This window comes from Hyperolius riggenbachi, chromosome 1, assembly GCF_040937935.1.
Source record: "Hyperolius riggenbachi isolate aHypRig1 chromosome 1, aHypRig1.pri, whole genome shotgun sequence".
In the NCBI taxonomy this organism is placed as follows: Eukaryota; Metazoa; Chordata; class Amphibia; order Anura; family Hyperoliidae; genus Hyperolius; species Hyperolius riggenbachi.
Window position 1 is genome coordinate 520154712 of NC_090646.1, and position 21911 is coordinate 520176622.

Sequence of the window (21911 nt, forward strand, 5' to 3'; positions counted from 1 at the left end):
CCCCTAGCAAGCTCGAACGTTGATATGGCCCTTGGCCTATAAAGTTTGAACATCCCTGCCCTATATGCTAATAAAAGCAGGACAATAATTACTTGCTGTAATTTATGAACTTTAAAGAAGAAGAAGTAAGAGTTACATACAAAAGCCAGGACTTTGAAACCATATTACATGTGCAGGAGTAATTAATTGTGCATAATTATGTGCACTTCATTATTCTATAACTGATTCTGATTCTTCTAACTGAGATGAGTGAGAGCAGACAACCGAAGGCAATGGAAAGAGGGTGGGGTGGGGACATTTTCAGCTGCCTTTTTACCACCATGCCTAATGGTGATCCAGTCCTGAAATATGATAGGAATGTGACATACCTATGAAGATTGGGAAACTTTGTTGTGAGGACAGCAGCCCTTGCACCTTGCAGTCTTGGCACTCTGACTTTGAAATACAAGGGAACCAGACAGCCAGGGCAGAAGTGCTTGGATTGCCATTAGTCAGGCCGGGTCGATAACAGTGCGGGTAGTTAGGCAAGCCAGGATTCAGCAACAAGTGGGTAGTCAGACAAGCCAGTGTTGTTCAGCAATGGATCAGATAGTCAGTCAGGCCTGAGTCTAGCAACATGCGGGTAGTCAGACAAGCCAGTGTTCAGCAACAGATCAGGTACAGCAAGGTGCAAGACAGAGAAACACACACACACTACTAGCTGCAAGTTTACAGCACTGAGTACAGTTACTCACCAGGTTTTAAGGACTGCACAGAATGCCTTAGACCGGAGGACTTTTGGGGCAAATTGCAGACGATCCAGGCTACGGAGGAGGACGGCAAGGGAGCAATCAGCCTGGAGGGGCCTGGAGGAAGCCCCAGGTATGTATACATTTTTTTATTTTGTCCATCTCAGGTTTATTTTAACTGCTTTCACTTAAAAAGCTTTTTCATTTAATCTTTTTATTGCATCCATTAGTAAATTCAATATAAAACTTGTGTATTTCAAGGTAAGTTGCAAGGTAAAAGCAACACCACCCAGCTCCTCACTGCTGACATCCTGGAGATTACAACAGAGAGAAAATGTGTGCATCAACCAAGTGAACCTGACAAATCTGGCTTTGCAAATTTGGCCTATTGGCTAATCACGAGACAGTGCTCATGCAAATATGCATTTGCTTTCGCACGCCTAAATATGCAGGGTCAAAAACCGCAAAACAATCGCCCTGCGGGAATTAGTTCATGCTACATAGCACTATCCAGGGGCGCCACGAGGAGGCTTCCCATTACTCCCATACAACCGGGGGGCCGCGGGGATCCCAGGCTCTCTCACCGCCTGGAACCCACACAGCGGCACCCCGGAGGTGGAGGCTGGGGGGTGCAGGCGATCTCCCCAGCGTGGCCAGCGCCGGGAAGAACTGCCCGCACACACCTCCCAAGATTAAAAACAGGCACTTACCTTAACGTCCATTGCGTTCTGCTATATGCGCATGTCCTGGGCGCGACACATAAGGGGAGGACAGGCGCAAATAGCCTGCTCCAGGGCTCTCACCTCCTAAAACAAGCCACTCACCACTTGCCTCCAAAGAAAAGAAAATGCATTGCTAATTACAACAGAGAGAAAATGTGTGCATCAACCAAGTGAACCTGACAAATCTGGCTTTGCAAATTTGGCCTATTGGCTAATCACGAGACATTGCTCATGCAAATATGCATTTGCTTTCGCATGCCTAAATATGCAGGGGCAAAAACCAAAAACCGCAAAACAATCGCCCTGCGGGAATTAGTTCATGCTACATAGCACTATCCAGGGGCGCCACGAGGAGGCTTCCCATTGCCCCCATACAACCGGGGGGCCGCATATAGTAAAATGATAGCTCGATTCCTTCCGAGGTGGCTGCAAGTTCACTTTAGCAGCAGTCAGACCTATGGATTCAGTTCCCTGGTTTAGTGAATAGTCTCTCTCCAACTGGGAGATGCAATGACACTACACTTAAGTTGGTGAAACTGCATCTAAAGACTTTATTTACTGATCTTATATACACACTGATGATGCAGAAAAACCAGATTAAACCGGAGTGACCATGTGAATTATTTGAGACAATACTACAGACAGCAAAGAAAATAGGATTTGTTTTTCTGTAAACACTGGCAGAGGTAGAATTTGTTACATGTGTTAATTTTCAATAGACCAGGTTCTTAACAACAATGCATGAAAAGGTCTGAGTCTTCAGATCTCTGTCACATTGGCTGGTATGGTAAGTGGGTATGCAAATCCGGGTTTGTATCCTGTCTCTCAAAGATGCTTTGAACAAATCTATCTTCTTCTAAAGTGTTAATTTTAATGTATCTGTACAGCACTGTCTGCAAGAATGTACTGCTGACTAGTTGGAGCAATGATGTCATGTTGAGAAATTGTGATGTGCTGTATATATTTTAATATCGGGGTGATTTAAGTAGCACATTAATAAAACCTTTCAAGTATAAGTTGCAAACTCAGCCAGCAGGCTGGATTTTGCACTGTTGAAAATATGAAGCCAAGATTGTTAGATTGTTAATGTAAAATATAGTCTCCTCAGACTCTAGTTTATCTAAACAGGCTTTTACCAATGCTTCTCTTTCACTTTTTTACTGTTACCACTCCCATTCAGGCAGTTTAAAAATAACGCACACTGAAGTGCACTTACATCCTGATGAATTCAATTACTTCCAAATTGGAATGGATTCTGAAGTAACATTTTGTCTAAAAGAAGTTAGGGTAAGTCCAAAAATGCAAAGGTTTTGAAAACAGTTACTGCACGCATTTTATAATAATATATACAACCCTTATTTAGCTTGGTAGAGTTTTGAGTTTATACCTGTAAATATCATGTAGGTGTGATAAGTCGTTGTGAAGTTATTGCTGAATCAGTTGGGGTGTACCGTAGCTAAAAATGAACTCCAGTACATACAGTGAAAACAAGTCTTGATGTGAAGTGGATGAAATAAAACTCTGCTATCTTTGAACATTGTTTCAAATGTTATTAAAAAGTTTATTAACATTTCAATTATTGGCCTATATATGGATTTTCAAAAGTGTCTAAAGCTGAAACTGCACTTATGTGCAAACATAGAATCTATACTCTGTCGTGCTGCATGATTAATTTACTACACAATGGGAGTTTGTTACTTATTTACTCAGAAAACTGACTGACAGGCAACAAACTTGGACATTCCTATATCACAGCCTCTGTAAAGATTCCTGTGGTTTACATGCCCATGTTTTCTGTGCTTACATAGCTGAAATAAACTGAAATAAGTTTTACCATTTCTCTCTCTGTAAACTCAATGGCTGTGCACAAATGATTACTGCAAACAAGTCTCTTTTATCTGCATCTGATGACCCCATAAGCGCTGAGGACCCATCTAGCAGAGGGTCATATAATAGCGGTGAGTGCCCACTGTGAGGGGTGTGGTGGTGGTGATATCTCGTCGAAGGTGATCAGAGGCAAAGCAGCCTAGAACTTAGGAAGAAGTGTCGGACTGTCTGTTTACAGGATTGTACCTGACGCAGATAAAAAGCCACATCTACACGCGTAGATGCGGCCGCGATGTTCCTTATCAATCGAGCCGCTGATGTGACGGACGGATCTTGCTTCCGCCGATTCCCTGCTCGCTCCCCGTGAGGGGACAATGGCAGGGAATCTAGCGGAAGATAAGCGGCACCGGCGGGGACTAGCGGGGACAAGCGGGGAATCGAATGCGGCGCACGCGCGACGAGCGGGGTTGCAGCGGGCAGGCGCAGGGCCCTGGAAGAGGCGATCCGGCGGCTAATCGAGCCGCCGGATCGCAGCCTCATCTACGCGTGTAGATGAGGCTTAAGAGACTTGTTTGCAGTAATCATTTGTGCGCAGCCATTGAGTTTACATTGTGATTTTATTTATTTAAAGGGGCAGCGCACCACCATTGTCACCCATATATATTATATATCAGCGCGGTTTTTGTATTGTATTGTTTAATGCATAGGGCTGAACTGAAGGTATTGCCTTTCTTCAGTATTAAGAGTGTTTCACTTTAAAGGTGATTTCAGCTAATCCAGATGCTTATACATTGACAAGAACATTGTGAGACAACGCGGAAGAGCCGCCGCCATGACCCAGCGGCAGGCGGCTCTTTCCGCGCACGGACGCGCCACACACGGAGAGGCAGACGCCTCCCCTCAGCATGAGGCGGCTGTCTCCGTGCAGGCGTCTGCGGAGCACGGAGAAACCGCCGCGTTGGACACGGCGGTTAGTGCCCATACCCCCGCTGCGGAGACACCGCAGAGCGGGGGTGCTGTGGCTGGGACTCGTAGTCCCTCAGGTTTCAGAGTGACGCGCGCGCGCACTCAGGCAGGATTTATGACACTTAGTAAGGAGTCAGCTGACCAGGCTGGTCAGCTGACTATAGCTCCACTTCTCATTGGTCCAGCACTTCATTCCTCTGGTGTCTGGCGTTGCGATCACATATGTGGGAGCACCCAGATCCGTAGTCAGATCCGCAAGTGTGCCGGGACCAGCTGGAGCTGTAATCCTACACTTAGCTAGATTCTGTTGATAGCTAAAGTACTAGTTTGATTGTGATTATCTGTTATGACCTATTGCCTGCTCGAGCTTTCTCCTGAACTCTGATCTTGTACCTCGATATTTCTGATACTCTGTTGCCGAACCCCGGCTCGTTCCTAGACTCTGCTTCTGCCTCCTGATTTTGTACCCTGATATATCTGATATCCCGTTGCCGAACCCTGCCTGTACTTTGGCTCTGCCTTTGCCTCCTGATCTTGTACTTTATCTGTCCGTGTGTGTACTACCTGGCTTGTCCGACCTCGAGAACCGACCTTACTGTTGGAGGCGGTTCCTCGTTCTGTTAGTGACCCTTCCGCCAGAGGGTTACTTTCAGTATATCCTTCCTGCTGGCAGCCTGACTCCTCCCGTCTTGGAGAGCTCAGGTTTGCGGAAGGAATCTGTACAGTACGCCTTGCTGTACTGAGGCCTAGTCCTCTAAGTGTTACTGTTACACCTAAACACTACACTCTACTCAGGTGAACAGAGGTTAGCGAGTATATTGGATTATCGGTGATACTGCAGATCACTTATAATCTGGTATACATCTGTATTCCCCGTGATACTGCAGATCACCGGTAATCAGATCCTCTCTGTGCTTCACCGATCGTTACAAACATGTTCTGCAACTGTGTGCCTATACAGATCCAGGAAAACATTTGTGCTGGCCTGGGGGGCCTATATCTCATGATATATCATCAGCAATGAAAAAAATCACTGCAGACGTTAGCCAGTGGATTGCACTCTTGCGTTGCAGTATAAGGGCTGGTTTACACGGATGGCAGGCGGTGTCGGGGCAGCCAGAAGCCGCGTCGTCCTATGATGTCTCGTTCAGGAGTGGCGGTATGGCGATTGTCGGCTTCTCGTCGTGATCAGTATTTCTCGTCCCCGCAAGGGGACATGAAGCCGCGGCGGCTAGGCGACCCTAGACGTCCCATGTGGCTTCTAGAGCCGGCTGAAACAACGCGTTACATTGGGATCAGAACACCGCATTTGCGCAGTCTACGGTAAACGCCGGTAACTGCGCAATCACTTGAATGGGGGTGTTTAGCCAACGAGTCCCAAACGCTTGGCGGTAAACGCCGCCAAAAGTCTGTGTGAACCAGCCCTTAGGGTTCCAGGTTCAAATCCAGGCTAGGATGCTACCTGCATTTGTATGTTCTCCCTGTGTTTGTGTAGGTTTCCTCTGGCCTCTGGGGAGGGGGGAGCGGGGGGAGGGGGCTGGGTGCAGCATTGCTTCAACCAGCTCTGGCTAATCCAGTGCCAAGTCCTCTCACTTTTCACTGCAGCCAGATAGTGTGCAAATCCACATTTAATACTTTCAGACAAACCAACAGAGCTTATATAGCTTCAGAAATGTTTGAATTATTGCACGGTTGTACATACACTCATCTTACACTTGTTCCTTGAACATGAGAATGATTTAACTTTAGTCCAACATCTTCCACAGTCACCCAATCTTAATCCAATAGAGCATCTATGGGATGTGGTGGAACAGGAGATCGCACCATGGATGTGCAGCTGACAAATTTGCAGCAACTGTGGTGCTATAAAGTAATTGATCCAAATCTTAGGAATGTTTTACAACACCAATGTTAAATCTATGCCATGAAGAATCAAGCAGGCAGTACTGAAGCAAAAAGAGGTCCAACCCCTGTATTAGCAGGGTGCACTTTACCAAATAAAGTGATAAGTGGGTGCATGTACAAAGCTGCGTTGCTTGCATTCTGCATGTTATAGAAACAGTACGCACGTTCTGGTCATTATGTGTGCAATATGTGTTATGTTTGTGGCATTACCCACAGTAAAATTGTCATGCACTACCAATTTACTATATATTTACTATATGTCAGGGAATCAACCCCTCCTCCAACTCCCTCACACCTCCTCTCCTTTACAAGTAGTTCCAGGCTGTGTCAGGAGGTACCACAAAACAGCGCTTACCGACAAATCGCCACACATACTCACCGCTCTCGCTGGTCACGCCGCTCTCCCATCACCGCAGGCCCCTCCCTCTGCCATCACTATGATGTCAGAGCTCTGTGCACCAGTCAGGAGCCGATTTCATTGGCTCCTGACCTTGTCCATCAATGTAAGCTAATGGGATTGGCTCACAGTGATCACGGAGACAGGAGCCAATGAAATCGGTTCCTGACCAACTCACAGAACTCTGCTGTCATACTGGCGGCAGGGCGAGTGAGCAGTAGCGGGAGCAGAGCAGCGCGATTGGCAGGAGCGGCAGGACCACGCAGTGGCGACGTTGAAATCTACATCCTGTCAGAAACAAGCAGTCACAAACAGGACAGATTTCAACTAGCTCAGTCCAGAACTGGTTAAATATCATGTAAACAGTCTTCTGCTCCCCAGCTGTGTCATAGATTTACGCATTGTATGGTGATAGTGTTCTGTGTAAAATTTGTAGTAGTTTTCATGAATAAAGGATGCAGTGTGCTGATATGACAGAGATGATTGTGTAGACTAATTGGTTATGTTGCTTACTTCTAGGGATTCTTGTCATTTGCAGAAACAACAAGTGCTCTGATTGCAATACATTTCAGCAATCCAGGACAGTAGGTTTTAAATCCTGCAATTCGTTTTTTGTCTGTATCAGTCATGTTGCAAGTGTCTATTAGAAAAAGAAGTACATACATTGCCTCCAGAATATTATGAAGTCTGACACTGTGAGGAGTCCTAAACTTTTTGTATAACTGAGGGCCCTTTTCCAGGAGCAATTGATAGGCAGTGAAAAGCCTGTCGAACTCTCACAACTGCTTGCTGCTGCCTGTCAGCTGCTTACTGCTGCCTGGTAACTGCTCACTGCTTCTTGATAACTGCTCACTGAGCACGCAGTTCAGCTGCCTGTGGAAAAGGGCCCTAAGGCCTCTTTTCCATGGACGGTTGAGCTGTGTGCTCAGTAAGCATTTACCAGGCAACAGTGAGCAGTTACCAGGCAGCAGTAAGCAGCTGACAGGCAGCAGCAAGCAGTTGTGAGAGTTTGAGAGGCATTTCCCTGACTATCAACAGTTCGTGGAAAAGAGGCCTCAGTGAGTTTGTTAGGACTAGGGATGGTTAGTGAGATGCAAATAATTCCAAGTTAGTTCAATTATTTATGTTAATGAATGCAGCTTGAAAACAATAGAATGATGCTGTGCCATTTGATTGGTCTATTTTTTTAACCGCCATGCATTTTCATAAAATTTGCATCAACTCTAAATGATTTGCATCTCATTGACAATCCTTAGGCATCTTTTCCACAGGAGATTTATAGGCATTTAAATGCCTCTCACAACTGCTTGCAGTTGCGTGGCAACGATTGCTGCTGCCTGGGCAAAGTTCAACTCTCCAAGGAAATGAACCCTAAGTTATCACTGTTCACCATCTCTTTGCTGTTGCTGAGGCATTAACTCTTTGTGGCCCACACTGCAGCTACAACTCAACAGAGTCTTTATTTCCCTGCTCAGTGTGTAAGAAAACATGTAACCCCTTCCCACACCTCACCTAATATCTTTATAAAAGCATTACAAAAGAGCAGTAAGAAAGGATTTCTTATTGTAGGATAAGTAAGGTACACATGGCTTTTATACACATGGGAAGGTTGGGGGAATGGTTAAATACTTCATCACATACTGTGCGGGGGGGGGGGGGGGGCAAGTAAACAGGAAGGTAAAAAGACAGAAACTTTATCACATGCTATGCAGGGAGGACGTGGACAGGAACGTATAGTTGTGTTCAAAATTATTCAAACCCACACTGAAATTGAGTGTTTTGGGCAGTTTGACATTGATTTTGATCATTTCAGTCATCTTGTTTGTAATTAAATCAAAGAGGCACTTGTAAGTCAGACAAATATAACATAACATTTATAATGAAATAACCACAAATGTCTTTTCTGTGCTCACATCATAATCAGTTTTATTCAACCCCCAAGTGACATTCATACTTAGTACAACATCCTTTTCCAGTTATAACAGCTTTTAAACGTGAAGCATAGCTTGACACAAGTGTCTTGCAGCGATCTACGGGTATCTTAGCCCATTCTTCATGGGCAAAAGCCTCCAATTCAGTCACATTCTTAGGCTTGCGCGCTGCAACTGCTTTCTTTAAGTCCCACCAGAGGTTCTCAATCAGATTTAAGTCTGGTGACTGCGATGGCCACTCCAAAATGTTCCAGCCTTTAATCTGCAACCATGCTCTAGTCGACTTGGAGGTATGCTTGGGATCATTGTCCTGTTGAAAGGTCCAATGTCTCCCAAGCCTCAGGTTTGTGATGGACTGCATCACATTTTCATCCAATATCTCCTAGTACTGAAGAGAATTCATGGTACCTTGCACACGCTGAAGCTTCCCTGTACCTGCAGAAGCAAAACAGCCCCAAAGCATGATTGACCCCCAGCCATGCTTCACTGTAGGCAAGGTGTTCTTTTCTTCATAGGCCTTGATCTTCAAACATAGCGTTGATCCATGGTCCCAAACAGTTCTAATTTTGTTTCATCAGTCCACAGAACACTATCCCAAAACTTTTGTGGTTTGTCCACATGACTTTTGGCATACTGCAGTCGACTCTTCTTATTCTTTGGAGACAGCAAGGGGGTGCGCCTGGGAGTTCTGGCATGGAGGCCTTCATTACGCAGTGTGCGCCTTGTCTGAGCTGAAACTTCAGTACCCGCATCTGACAAATATTTTTGCAGTTCCTCAGCAGTCACACAGGGACTTTTCTCCACTTTGCACTTCAGGTAGCGCACAGCAGCCAAAGTCAGCATCTTCTATCTGCCACGACTAGGTAGCGTTTCAACAGAGCCCTTTGCCTTGAATTTGCGAATTATGCTTCCTATGGTGTCTCTTGGTATGTTTGCAATCTCCTTATAGCCATTGCCCTTCCTGTGAAGAGAAATCACCTCTTCTCTTGTCTTCCTGGACCATTCTCTTGACTCCACCATGTTTGTAAACACACCAGTAAATGTCTAGAAGGAGCTGAGTATCACAGTCATTTTAAATCTGCCTAATTGGTGCTTATTATGCTTGATTGCTGCTTGTTAACATCCAGAGGTGTTTTCAATACCTGATCGAAAACACTTGAATTAACCTCTGTTCTTAAGGCCTCCTTTCCACAGACTGTTGAGCTGTGTGTTCAGCAAGCAGTTACCAGGCAGCAGTGAGCAGTTCCTAGGTAGCAGTGAGCAGTTGTGAGAGTTTGAGAGGCATTTCACTGCCTATAAACAGTCTGTGGAAAGTAGGCCTAAGAGTGGTAGTCTTTAAGGGGTTGAATAATTGTGGCAATGAAAAAAATCACACAAAAAATGTAATACTGTATTACAAAAACAATAGATGTCATTTTAGTTGCATTTGGTTCTTTAAAAAGTCCTTGTAAGATTTCATTCTGAACACAATTACAAATGTACACTAAATTCCCTAAAACCCTTTACAGCATTGGGGGTTGAATAATTTTGAACACAACTGTAGGAAGACAGGCTTTATCACACCCTGTGCAGGGAGGATGTAATTAGGAAAGTAGGAAGACAGATGTTTTATCACACGCTGTGCAGGGAGGAAGTAAAGAGAATGGTAAGATCACAGAACTGTAGCTGCAGTGCTAGCCACAAAGAGTTGCGAGAGGAGGTAGACAGGGTCAGGTGATGTGCTCTGTGGAAAAGAAGCCACTCCACTAATACTAAACAGTTATAGAATGCAGCCAGCCTGGTAATTTGAATATATTTATTGCAAAAAGTACAAGCTTGCAGTTCACAAATGGATTATCAGAGTGATGCTTATGCAGCTGCATTGGGTTTACTTCCGAGTTGCATGTAATTGCATAAAACTAGCATCATCTTAGGTACATGCTATCCCTGTAGTTAACTATGATCCAGGAGCTCAGCTTCTATTTATTATAGGTCAATGTGTTTAGTCATAGTTATTTTACACCTTCCTTGATCCCCAAAACATACAGATAAGTGAATTTAGCTCCCCCACAAAATGATTGCCTTGCATTACGCACACGTTATAATGCGATTATAATGCAGCACATACTCTGTAAGTTAGAATATGCATAAACAATAGCTATGTAACATGCTCGTTTTCGCATGCCTTAACCAGAAACGCACTGCGGTGCATTACAGCGCAGAGATGTGAACATGCTCATATATTTGTACAGTATAGGGCTAGGCAGTAAGCTCAGCACAGCACAATGCGCATACTGTGAACTAACCCTAGAGCCTTGTTCACAGTGATATGTTACATTTACAGGAACACAATGGAAAGAAAATGTTGCACGGCAAGTTATGGCCACGTTGCATTGCAAGTACAGTGAAGTATACAGTCCAATGGAAAGCATGCTTCACTGTCATTGTTAATGCCGCGTTTTGTGGTAGTGCGCTGCGTGCAGTGCGTTGCCATACCACAACCTGCTTTACCGCAAAGCTGCTGCTGCATAGGTGCGGTAAGCAACGTTACAAAGCAGCCGTTACACCGCACTGCACCACTGTGAACTGGGCCTTATCCTAAAATGAGAGCATTTTCCTCATAAACTGGACCATCTAGGCCCTAAGATCTAATCTAAAGTCCCAACCTAAACATTAATTATGGTACTATTTTTTTATTGAACTTCCAGACCAATAGTATTCAGCTTGGATGACATTGTCTTTGAAGCAAGCTTTATTCTGGCAACACTATCAGATGTGGATGATAACAATTGTTCTCCGAAATCACAAGCTATAGTCCTTAAGTAAGTGCAGCATAATCTTGCTAAAAAGGTTACATTTAAATATGAGTGTATGTATTGTTTCTGCTCTCAAAAACTGTGTAGGAAACAAAAGTTGGCAGTCACTTGGGCGTGAGGAGTAATAAGGTGGATGTATGCATCAGCTCTCATCATCTCTCGGACTCCCTCAAATTTTGCACATGGGGAGAACCATTAACTGTGTAGTGATCATTATTTATTTATATAGCTAAATCTATGTCCCTCCACAGGTTGTCTTCTGCTTTGCTGTGGCTATATCATGCAGATGTGTGAATTTTGATTACCTACAGTGTTGCACCCACTTTATTTTGTGTGTGTCTGTGTGTGTGTTTTGAAATATGGATAATAAGGTTTTGTATAAAAGACCCAGGCCAGGTCTTAAACCTGGTGCAACAAGGTCTCCTCACAGCAACAGAACGTGCCGCTAGGCTATAGCCTAATAATGCATCTGTACAGCACTCAGCTCTGAACCAACCCCTGGGAGATGGAATCCCGATCCCTATGGACTACAGTCATCGAGCATGCGTATGTACCTTTACTCTTGCGACACCTCATATTCTTGTTCCTACCAGAGGCGCCTCTAGCCATTTTGTCACTCCAGGAGAGAAAGCCTATGGCGCCCCTCCCGTCCCCATGGCGCCCCCCCGCCATGAAATCGTAATGCAGCAGCATTTCACTAGGAAATAACTGCAATGAGGCAAGTTTTCACCAGAAAATAATTGTAATGCGCCTCACCAGAAATTACACCTATTGGGACAGCTTTTCACCAGAAAATACATGTAAGAAAGAAAATACATGTAAGGAAGAAGGCACACAGGGGGACATAGGTAGGCACAGGGACAGAAGGAGGCATGAGGGTCAGAAGAAGTCACAAAGGAGGACAGGAGGCACAAGGAGACAGAAGGAGACACACAGGGGGACAGAATGAGGCACAATGGGGGACAAAAGGAGGCACAGTGAGGGGGCAGAATGAGACACAAAGGAGGACAGGAGAAGGTACACAGAGGGGCAGTGGGAGGTTCAGGGGGACAGAACAAGGCATGAGGGACGGAAGGAGGCACAAAAGAGGACAGAAGGAGGCACAGGGGGACTAAAGGAGGCACAAAGTGGGGCAGAAGGAGGCACAAAGTGGGACAGAAGGCGGCACAATAGGGACAGACTGAGGCACAAAGGGGGGGCAAAAGCAAGCACAGGAGGAAAGAAGGAGGCACACAGGGGACAGAAGGAGGCACAATGAAGGAGGCACAATGGAGGACAGAAAAAAAAATCACAAAGGGGGGGTGGAGGAACAGAAGGAAGCTCAGGGAGACAGTAGGAGGCACAAAGGGGGACAGAAGTATGCACAAAAGGGGAACATAAGACAGCAGAAGGGGATGTAAAGAGGCACAGGGAGACATAAGGAGGCAGAGAGGGACAGAAAGAGCATCAGGGAGACACAAGAAGGCACAGAAGGATGCACAGGGGGACAGAGGAGGCACATGAAGACAGAAGGAGGCACAAAGGGAGACAGTGTGGGACTGAAGGAGGAACAGGGGGGCAAAGGTAGCTCAAGGGGACAAATAAAGGCAAAGGGGACATAAGGAGGCACAGGGGGACAGAAAGAGGCACAGAGGGGCACAGAGGGAGGCAGAGGTGACACTGAAGGAGGCACATGGAGACAGAAGGAGCGAGATAGAAGGACAAACAGGGGGTCAGACATGGCACAAGGGACTGAAAGAGGCACAAGGAGACAGAAAGAGGCACAAAAGAGACAGAAGGAGGCACAAAGGGGTAAAGAAGGATGCACAAGGCACAGAGGTGGCAGCTGCCTGCAACTTACGCTAAGTAGATGCAGCAGAAGCAAGTAATAGAACACCCATGGGGCAGGGCTTAGTCCGGGGGCAGGGCTTAATGTGGGGACGGGGCTTAATCCATCAACATGGCACCCAGGACCAATAGCTATGCCTAGAGGTGCCCCTGGTTCCTACCACTGGCCAGTATACATGCGCTATTTTAATTCGGGGTACCCATAACTTTGGGCCCCGTATGTGGGAACTGTTTTTATGTCTTTTATGATTCATTTATCCTCAATAAAGCAGTCTACACTTAATACTGCTGTTTTTTTTAATCATTTTATGATATGTTATCGATCTTATACCGATGCTATCTAGAGGATGACTTTACGCAGTTAAAGATTGGAACAGTGCTGTGACCACTGGAAGCCTCTTGCTATGTATACAACCTTATAACATGGGCAGGCCCGGCCCTAGACTTTTTGCCGCCTGAGGCAATCTTGAAAGAAATCGCCCCCCCCCCCCCAGGCCGTGGGTGTGGGGGGGGCACCCGAGCTGGAGGGGATAGCGGGCAGGAAGGGGGTATTGGGCCTAGCCTGGGTCCCCCGTCCTCCACTCCCCTCCAGCTTTAAAGAGTTACGTCGCTGGCTGCATTGTAAGAGGCAAAGGGCGGGGATCACTCACCTCTTCCTCGTTAAGCGTGCGCTCCACTGACGACACTTCCTGCGGCGTGGTCCCCGCCCATTGCCTCTTACAATGCAGCCAGCGACGTAACTCTTTAAAGCTGGAGGGGAGCGGAGGACGGGGCACCCAGGCGAGGGAGGGGGGGTCCGACCCCCCTCCCCGCCGCTAGGCCCAATACCCCCTTCCTGCCCGCTATCCCCTCCAGCTCGGGCGGCCCCCCCACACCCACGGGGCGGGTGCCGCCCCCCCAGAAGTGCCGTCCCCCCAGAAGTGCCGTCCCCCCAGAAGTGCCACCTAAGGCAAAAGTTTCACCCCGCCTCATGGGCGGGCCGGCCCTGAACATGGGTTGTTATTGGCTGGTAAGCCTTTTTCCTTTAGGGTGCTGGGACTCACTTTTATTGTCTGATACCTCAGATGTGAAGCACGGTGGAACTGTATCACATACCTACTTGTGCCCTGCACTGATTCAATTACATGTGTTTTACGGACATGTTGGGCCAGGCTACAGGATATAGGTGGAGATGTCCATGATACGTTATTTTGGGCACTTTTGGCACATCCCAGATTGGTTTAAGTACTATTTTGTTGTGTATTATTTCTTACAAAAAAATGATTTTCTTCCTTTTAATAAAGGTCACCCGCTTTATCAAAGGAATGTAGAAGAAGCAGCTCTGCTGTGAAGAACAGGACTATAGGAACAGATGCAACCAAAAAAAGGAATCGACAGCCAGTTACTACAAGTAATCCTACATTACCAGCAGTGAGGGAGGAGCCACACAATGCCTTATCTTATAACAAGGTACAGTATCATGTAGTCTAAAATGGAACAGCTGGTAAATTAAAATAAAAAAAAATAATCAATCATCAAGACATCTATGGATCTTTCCACTTTCCATTATCTTCTGCTTTCATTACATATAATCCATAATCCAAAAAGTGCTGCTGCATATGGCCATTCAGGACAATTACTAATGAACAGTGAGTGACCTTTGCTAGTAAGGCCTGGAACCCACTACAAAACGCTATCGCTAATCGCAATCGCTAGCGTTTTGTATGAGCGGTTTGTAAGCGATGTCATGAGCGATTTTGGTAGCGTTTTTAAAAAGTGTCAGCTTTTTGCCAGCGATTGTGTAACGATTAGCGGTTTTAATTCTGATTGGTCCTTTCAATTAATTTTAACTTATTTACAGTGTGCAGTAATGTAAAAACGCGAGCAAAATTGCTCTGTGTAGGTTTTGATGAGGGATTATGCCAGCGTTTATATATTTTACATTGCAGAAACGCTAATCGCTAAAAATTCTGCATGTCCTGCATTTGCGATTTTGGTAATTGCAATCGCTCCAGTGGAATTTGGTCCATCCATTAACATTAGCTGAGCGTTTAGGGAAATCGCTAGCTGTTTGAATCGCTCCCTAAATGCTCACAAAATCTCTCTAGTGGGTTCCAGCCCTAATGCCGATATGTTGGTCTGATTCAGAGGTAATTTCTCCACCTCACACACTCCCAGCCATTGTATTCCCTGTGATTGCTTTGCTTAGCCACCCAGACAGTGATCTTCTGTTTCTCACACTAATTGCACTGCAAAAAAAGGTCTATGAGAAAATGATTAAGCTTTTCAAACTTAATAGAGGGGTGTTACACCCTGTTCACAATTACGGTGGTCAGTTGTGCTGCAGAATAAATCTGCATGTCAATTTACTGCATCCATACAATTCTATGAGCCTGATCACAGTAAGGCTAGGTTTACAGTGGTTTGTTGCATAACGCATGCTTTAAAATGTGTGTGAACTGCAATGGAGACAGGACTTTAACCTTCCTGGCGGTAAGCCCGAGCTAAGCTCGGGTTATGCCGCCGGAAGGCACCGCTCAGGCCCCGCTGGGCCGATTTGCATAATTTTTTTTTTGCTGCACGCAGCTAGCACTTTGCTAGCTGCGTGCAGTGCCCGATCGCCGCCGCTACCCGCCGATCCGCCGCTATCCGTCGCGCCGCAGCCGCCCCCCCCCCCCAGACCCCGTGCGCTGCCTGGCCAATCAGTGCCAGGCAGCTCTATGGGGTGGATCGGAATCCCCTTTGACGTCACGACGTCGATGACGTCGGTGACGTCATCCCGCCCCGTCGCCATGGCGACGGGGGAAGCCCTCCAGGAGATCCCGTTCGCCGATCGCCGGAGGCGATCGGAGGGGCTGGGGGGATGCCGCTGAGCTGACTTTGTCTCGCTACATGAAAAAACAAAAAAAATTTTTTTTTAAAAAGATTTGCTGCCCCCTGGCGATTTTTTAGCAAACCGCCAGGAGGGTTAAACAATGCCTGCATGCAGCAAGTTAGAATAATGCAATCCATTACTGTGAACAGGCCTATAGAATTGTGTGAGCAGCGCATTGTTGTCATGCAGAATTATTCTGCAATGCAACTGAGCACTGTGAACAGGACCTTAAGGCTACGTTCACAGTGCTCAGTTGCGTTGCGTCATGACAGAGGTTTTCCTTAACGGCGGAAATCGCACAGAAATGAAAAGTCAATGCAACGTTCACAGTGCATGCGGTGCGATGAGTGTCAACGGGGTCCGTACAAATAACGCAGATCCTGCTCTGCGTTTATGCAAATCATGCATTAACGCATTCAATGTTCGTCTATGGTAACGCTCGCATGTTTGAATTTTTGCGCTGCGTCACACTACGTTATAGCCATTGCACTGCGCACATCTGTTTTTAAAAAGGTGGGGCTTTATACTCTCAAATGTGCGACACAAACATCGCACACCTATGATGCAATTTTCATTCTTGTGCCTCTGTTACAATGCATGCCATTGCAAAACATTACTTGCTTCTTTGCATTGCGTTTTATCCACATTGTGTTGCAACGCAACGCGCGTTGGCGCTGTGAAAGTAGCCTAAGGATCGCATTATTCTAACTCGCTGCATGCAGGCTTTGTATTAAAGTCTATGGCCAGTCTCCATTGCAGTTCACACGCATTAGAACACATGAGTTAGGCAACTGATCACTGTGAACCTAGCCTTAGTTGTTTGGAAGTTGTACACGGAAGTATTTTGCAAACTAGAGAAAGCTACAGTATATTGTGTACTATGTTTAAATAGTGTTTGTGAAATGATCTGTATTCTTATTCAGGTTTTTCTCTGGATGCTATTTTTTTTCTTGCAGCATAGAGCCTTACTACATCTTTGAAATAGCCAACAGGCTCCATTTCACCCGTGGACATGGGTTTCTTCAGTCTGCACCCTAGAACAGTTTATATGCCAAGTACCCAGTGGCATAGCTAAGGAGCTATGGACACCAGTGCAAGTTATATATTGCCCCCCCCCCCCAAGCACTCTATACATAACAGTTGATACGGCTCACCAAAACCTTCCAAGGATAACCACAGTGTCAGAGGTGCAAGAAGGGGCGGGGAACGGTTTATTAATAATCTCTAATATTCAAAGCATCTATAAAAGTGATTATTATTAGTACAGGACCATTAAAGAGCGAATACTGCAGTTGAGGGTGGGTCCCTCAGGGCCCCTCTGACCCAATGGCCCCGGTGCAGTCGCAACCTCTGTACCCACCACTGCTATGCCAATGTAAGAACCTCTCTGCAACAGACTGTGGACGGGCCAAATAATGTAACAGTAATGTGCTGTAGCCACTGTATGGCACATTTCCTTTACCCATACAATATGCCTTATATATTATTAGACCACAAGCAATCATCAGTGTTCCTTGTGCCATAGTGTGCCCAAGAAGCAAATACAATTTTTTTACTTGGTTTCCATGTTTCCCTTTATATTCAACCTTTTATTTCTGAACACCTTTTTTGTAACATTATTCTTTCTAGCCACTTCTACTTATGTCAGCACTGCCTGAATTGCTACATAAACTCTATTGTTTGCACAGAAATTCAGTCAGCCTTCAGTGGCATTGGCATTAGCAGTATTAGTAATGATGGCACCTAGAAAGAGATGGTCTACTATTGTGAAATGTTGGTTAAAGCACCCCTGAACTGGGGACAAAAAAAATAATTGAAGCCCATAGTTGACTAGATTACCATTTTAGAAGTCTTCCGGTGCTGCTTGTTGTCCTCAGTCGTCTTCGTATTTGACGGAATTGTCCAGTTAAATATGAACACCAGAAAGGTCTCCCTAGCAGCCGGGCGTGACTCAGATCTGCATAGGCACAAGTTCCTAACCGCACAAACACAAAGGAAGCAAGCCTGCGGGTTCAGAATAGCTCTGCCTCTCGGAGGAACTTCCAGGAGACACAGGAACTACAAGGACTGGGGATGGGAAATGGGGGGGACCCCGGCAACAGTGAGCATTGCCAGAAAACTTCAAAAATGCAACACATGAAGAAAGAGTCCAGCACTGTTGGGTATTCTGTTGAAAATCCCCTTTATTCGATCATACTGTGTCAAAGCTTTCAAGAGTCCTCCAGTATTCCTCAGGTTTCCAGTGTCCACCATTGCATGACACTCTGTAGTGCCCTCCATACTGTGTACCAGCTTTGTAGCACTTCCCTAGTTCAAAACTGGATGTGTGTACCAGGCTTTGCTAAGAAAGCGTGGACAAACTGGGCTTATTTAAAGAGGAACTTTTACCGAGAATTGAACTTTATTCCAATTAGTAGCGGATACTCCCTTTCCCTTGAGAAATATATACCTTTTCTCGAAAAGATCATCAGGGACATCTGTATGGCTGATATTGTGGTGAAACCCCTCCCATGGTGTGATGTCATGACCATGGTCCTGACAGTTCGCTGTATGTGAACCTCGTTGCATTGTGGGAAATAATTTTTTTTTTCAACTGCCAAGCAACCAGTATCTCCCTCTGTGCATAGAACTCTCAGTAATGAACATTTTGTACTGATCACCTGGCAGAACTAAAGATGTGGCGACCTGTGATAAATTTCAAAATGTGAATAGGAGAGGAAAGATTTTACAATGGGCAAACACTTTATAAATGAATATCGTAAACAATAAGCAATTGTATTCAGGATGTTATTTTCACTACAGTTCCTCTTTAAGCCTGGCACACACTTTCAATTATAACAGGCCAATCATTGTCATTGTACCACCTCCATGTAGTACCTACACAATCTGTTCATAGCATTAAAAATCTGTTGACTCTACTATTAAATGGAGGTGGTAAAATTGGTCAGTGATTGTCCAATTAAAACTGAAAGTGTGTACCAGGCTGTAGGTTAAAAAAAAAAAAAAAAAAAAAAGGGTAACCTGATTAACGTATATAAATGATCAGAGGGCAATACAAAAGCTTTGCAGATTAGTTCCTTGTCCCTAGGCTTGTATAAAGGACAAGGTGACATGATCTGCAGTGTATGTAATGTCCGTTTCTGTTATTAATAGAACATTTCCCTGTACAGGTAGTACAGATTGTATTATTGCAAAATTATATTTGTTCTGAGCAAAACACCTACTGGTGAGTTGCAGATATCATCTTACAACACACTCAGTCGCCACACAAGTAACAGCGTACTTTCGGGGAGGCCAACCGCTAGGTGTTTATTATACAATGACATGAATATAATCCTGCAGCTGTTGTGGCTGTATCCATACCTCCCTGATCCATGTACTGACAGATATCTGATGGCATCTGTGTGATACTCATGAAGCTGATCAGCTGTGGGCTGCCACACGGGTATCAGGCTTCCTATACCACCTTCATGGTTCTTAGGGCCCATTCACACTTAGGCGATTAGCGGGCAATTCCTGCTATTCGCTAAAGCACTAGTGCTATGTTATCCTATGGCAGTGTTCTCACTGCCGCGATTGGCGCCGATTGCGGGCGTTTTGCAATTTGCGCCAATCGCAAACGTGTTACCTGCAGCATTTTCTGGGCGATTCTGGAGTGATCGCAGTACAGTGCTTATAAAGCGCTGACCACGATCGCTCTGGAATTGCAGAAGTGTCCAGAGATTTTTACCGCAATAATCGTGGTAAAATCACTTGCGCAAAACGGAAGTGCAAAGCGATCCCGTTTTGCCTTTTTAGATGTGATCATGTGAATATTGTCCCTGTTGTGAATACTTACACCTCTAGTCCCAAAGGCAGGGCCACAGCACAAGAACTGAAGGGTACAGATGGCTATGAAGACCGAAGGTCTAAGCTTCTGTTTGCAGACAGGATATATATACATTTTGCATGTACCTTTTTGTCTTTCCAGTTTTGCACATTCTTTGGAGCCATTTCATCAGAACAGCCAGAGAAGCCGGAGCAGCCATTCTACAGCTTGGCCACAGCTAGTGAAGATGAGGATGACGGTTGCAGAAAGGAGTTCTCTCCAGCATTTTAATATGTCTTTTTTTGAGGCGGATGCTGTCATATTGCTGTCTGTATGCAAAGGCTGGAGGCAGTTGAATCACTCCTAAAGGACACTTGAAGTGAGAGGGATATGGAGGCTGCCATATTTCCTAAACAATACAATTGCCTGGCTGGCTGGCCTGCTGATCATTCTGGTATTACTAGTCTCTGAATCACACACCTAGAACAAGCATGTGGCTAATCCAGTCAGATACATGATCGGCATGCATGTTCAGGGCCTATGGCTAAAAGTAAAGGCAATGGATCAGCAGGACAGCCAGGCAATCTGCTTTGTTTAAAGGAAATGAATATGGCAGCCTCCATATCCATCTCACTTTAGGGGCCTTTAAAAGAGAGAGAGAGAAAATCTTTCATATTTCCCTTACGTCATACTTTTCAGGTTTGCAAGACTCTATTTGTGAGTCATTTATGGAAGTTATACTAGAACGTGTGCTTGAATGTGCAGTATATCATTACGTGCCATCTCTGCGTCCCATTTCTATCAGCACTTATACGTGCCTTTGGTATACATGCTTAGGGATAGTCAATGAAATTCAAATAATTTGAAGGTGATGTAGGATTAGGCAAAATGTGTAAACAACTTCATGCCACTTGAAAATGGACCAATCAAATTACACCTTGGCCCATTTCAACCTACATAACCTACATAAACGTGAATAAACAATTTGCATAATCCTGCATCAGCTCAAAATTATTTTCATCTAATTGACCATCCCTATGAATGGTAATTCTGTATTTGTGCCCACAATAACCAGTCGATTAAGAAAACTATGTAGCCGTTTTTAGCCAGAACACATTTAACATTAATTGAACCTGGCTGATGGCGAACATTGCCTGTTACACATTTGTAAGTGTAGCATACGCAGATATACAATAGCCGTGTTTGCTGTTCACATGTTATGTTAAATGTGGTTATGTCTCCTTAGGAATAGGATTATAAGTAGCACATAGATGCTGTTACAAATTATACAGTATTTGCAAACAAAATAAAAACTTCACCTTATACTTATCAGTATTTGAACAGTAAAGTCAGTCTACAGTAAAGTGTTCTCTGCTGCATGTATTGGTTAAAGTGGATCTGAACTCAGAACTTCCTCTCTCTAAAATATACGCAACAGCATAATAACCTTTAAAGAAAAACATTTCTTTGTTACAGCTGCTACAAATCCTACAATAAATCTGCAGTGTATCTACTTCCTGCTTTCATGGAAGCAGACATATTGTTTACAGCCTGTGCTTTCAAATGTCAGGTGACACGGGAGAGATCAAATTACAACTTGTGATTAGACACAGATGAGGGGGAATTAGCCTAAACTTTCTAAATACATACACGGTGCATTTCTCCATGTTTTCCTCCTGCGCAATACTTCAGGTTCACTTTAGGGCTCGTTCACACCTAAAATTCGCTAACCACTAGCGATTTGCGGTAGCATTTTCCATGGGTGGTTTTGACGATTTAACACGGAAAAATCACTGTACAAATTAGCGTTTTTGGAACGATCGCAATTAGCGTTTCTATATATGCTAATGTGATCGCTCCAAAATCAGCAGGAAAACGCTGTATGTAACACGTTTGCGATTAGCGATAATCGCGGAACGCTCACAATTATCACTAATCGCTCAAGTGTGAACACTGCCATAGACTAAAATAGCACTAGCGTTTTTAAAAACGCTAGCGCTTTAGCGATTAGCGGGATTCACACGATTCCCGCTTAGGTGTGAACAAGCCCTTAAAGTGGATCTGAACTCAGAACTTCCTCTCTGCTCTAAAAGATACACAACAGCATAATAACCTTTAGGCTGCATTCACAGTGGGACATTGCGTTTTAGT

The 21911-nt window shown here is 45.0% G+C and overlaps 1 protein-coding gene across 2 annotated transcripts in view; it reads left to right on the forward strand.

Moving 5' to 3' along the window:
• The window catches only part of RAD9B (RAD9 checkpoint clamp component B), an 80354-nt gene extending 59265 nt beyond the window's left edge, over positions 1-21089 (forward strand). For both annotated transcript variants that reach the window (XM_068245350.1, XM_068245361.1), the window contains 5 exons: positions 2631-2737; positions 7065-7129; positions 11164-11277; positions 14382-14547; positions 19923-21089. In XM_068245350.1, the coding sequence (XP_068101451.1) occupies positions 2631-2737; positions 7065-7129; positions 11164-11277; positions 14382-14547; positions 19923-20051 (581 nt within the window). In that variant the 3' untranslated portion in view covers positions 20052-21089. The remainder of the gene's footprint in view (positions 1-2630; positions 2738-7064; positions 7130-11163; positions 11278-14381; positions 14548-19922) is intronic.
• The last annotated feature ends 822 nt before the right edge of the window (positions 21090-21911 follow it).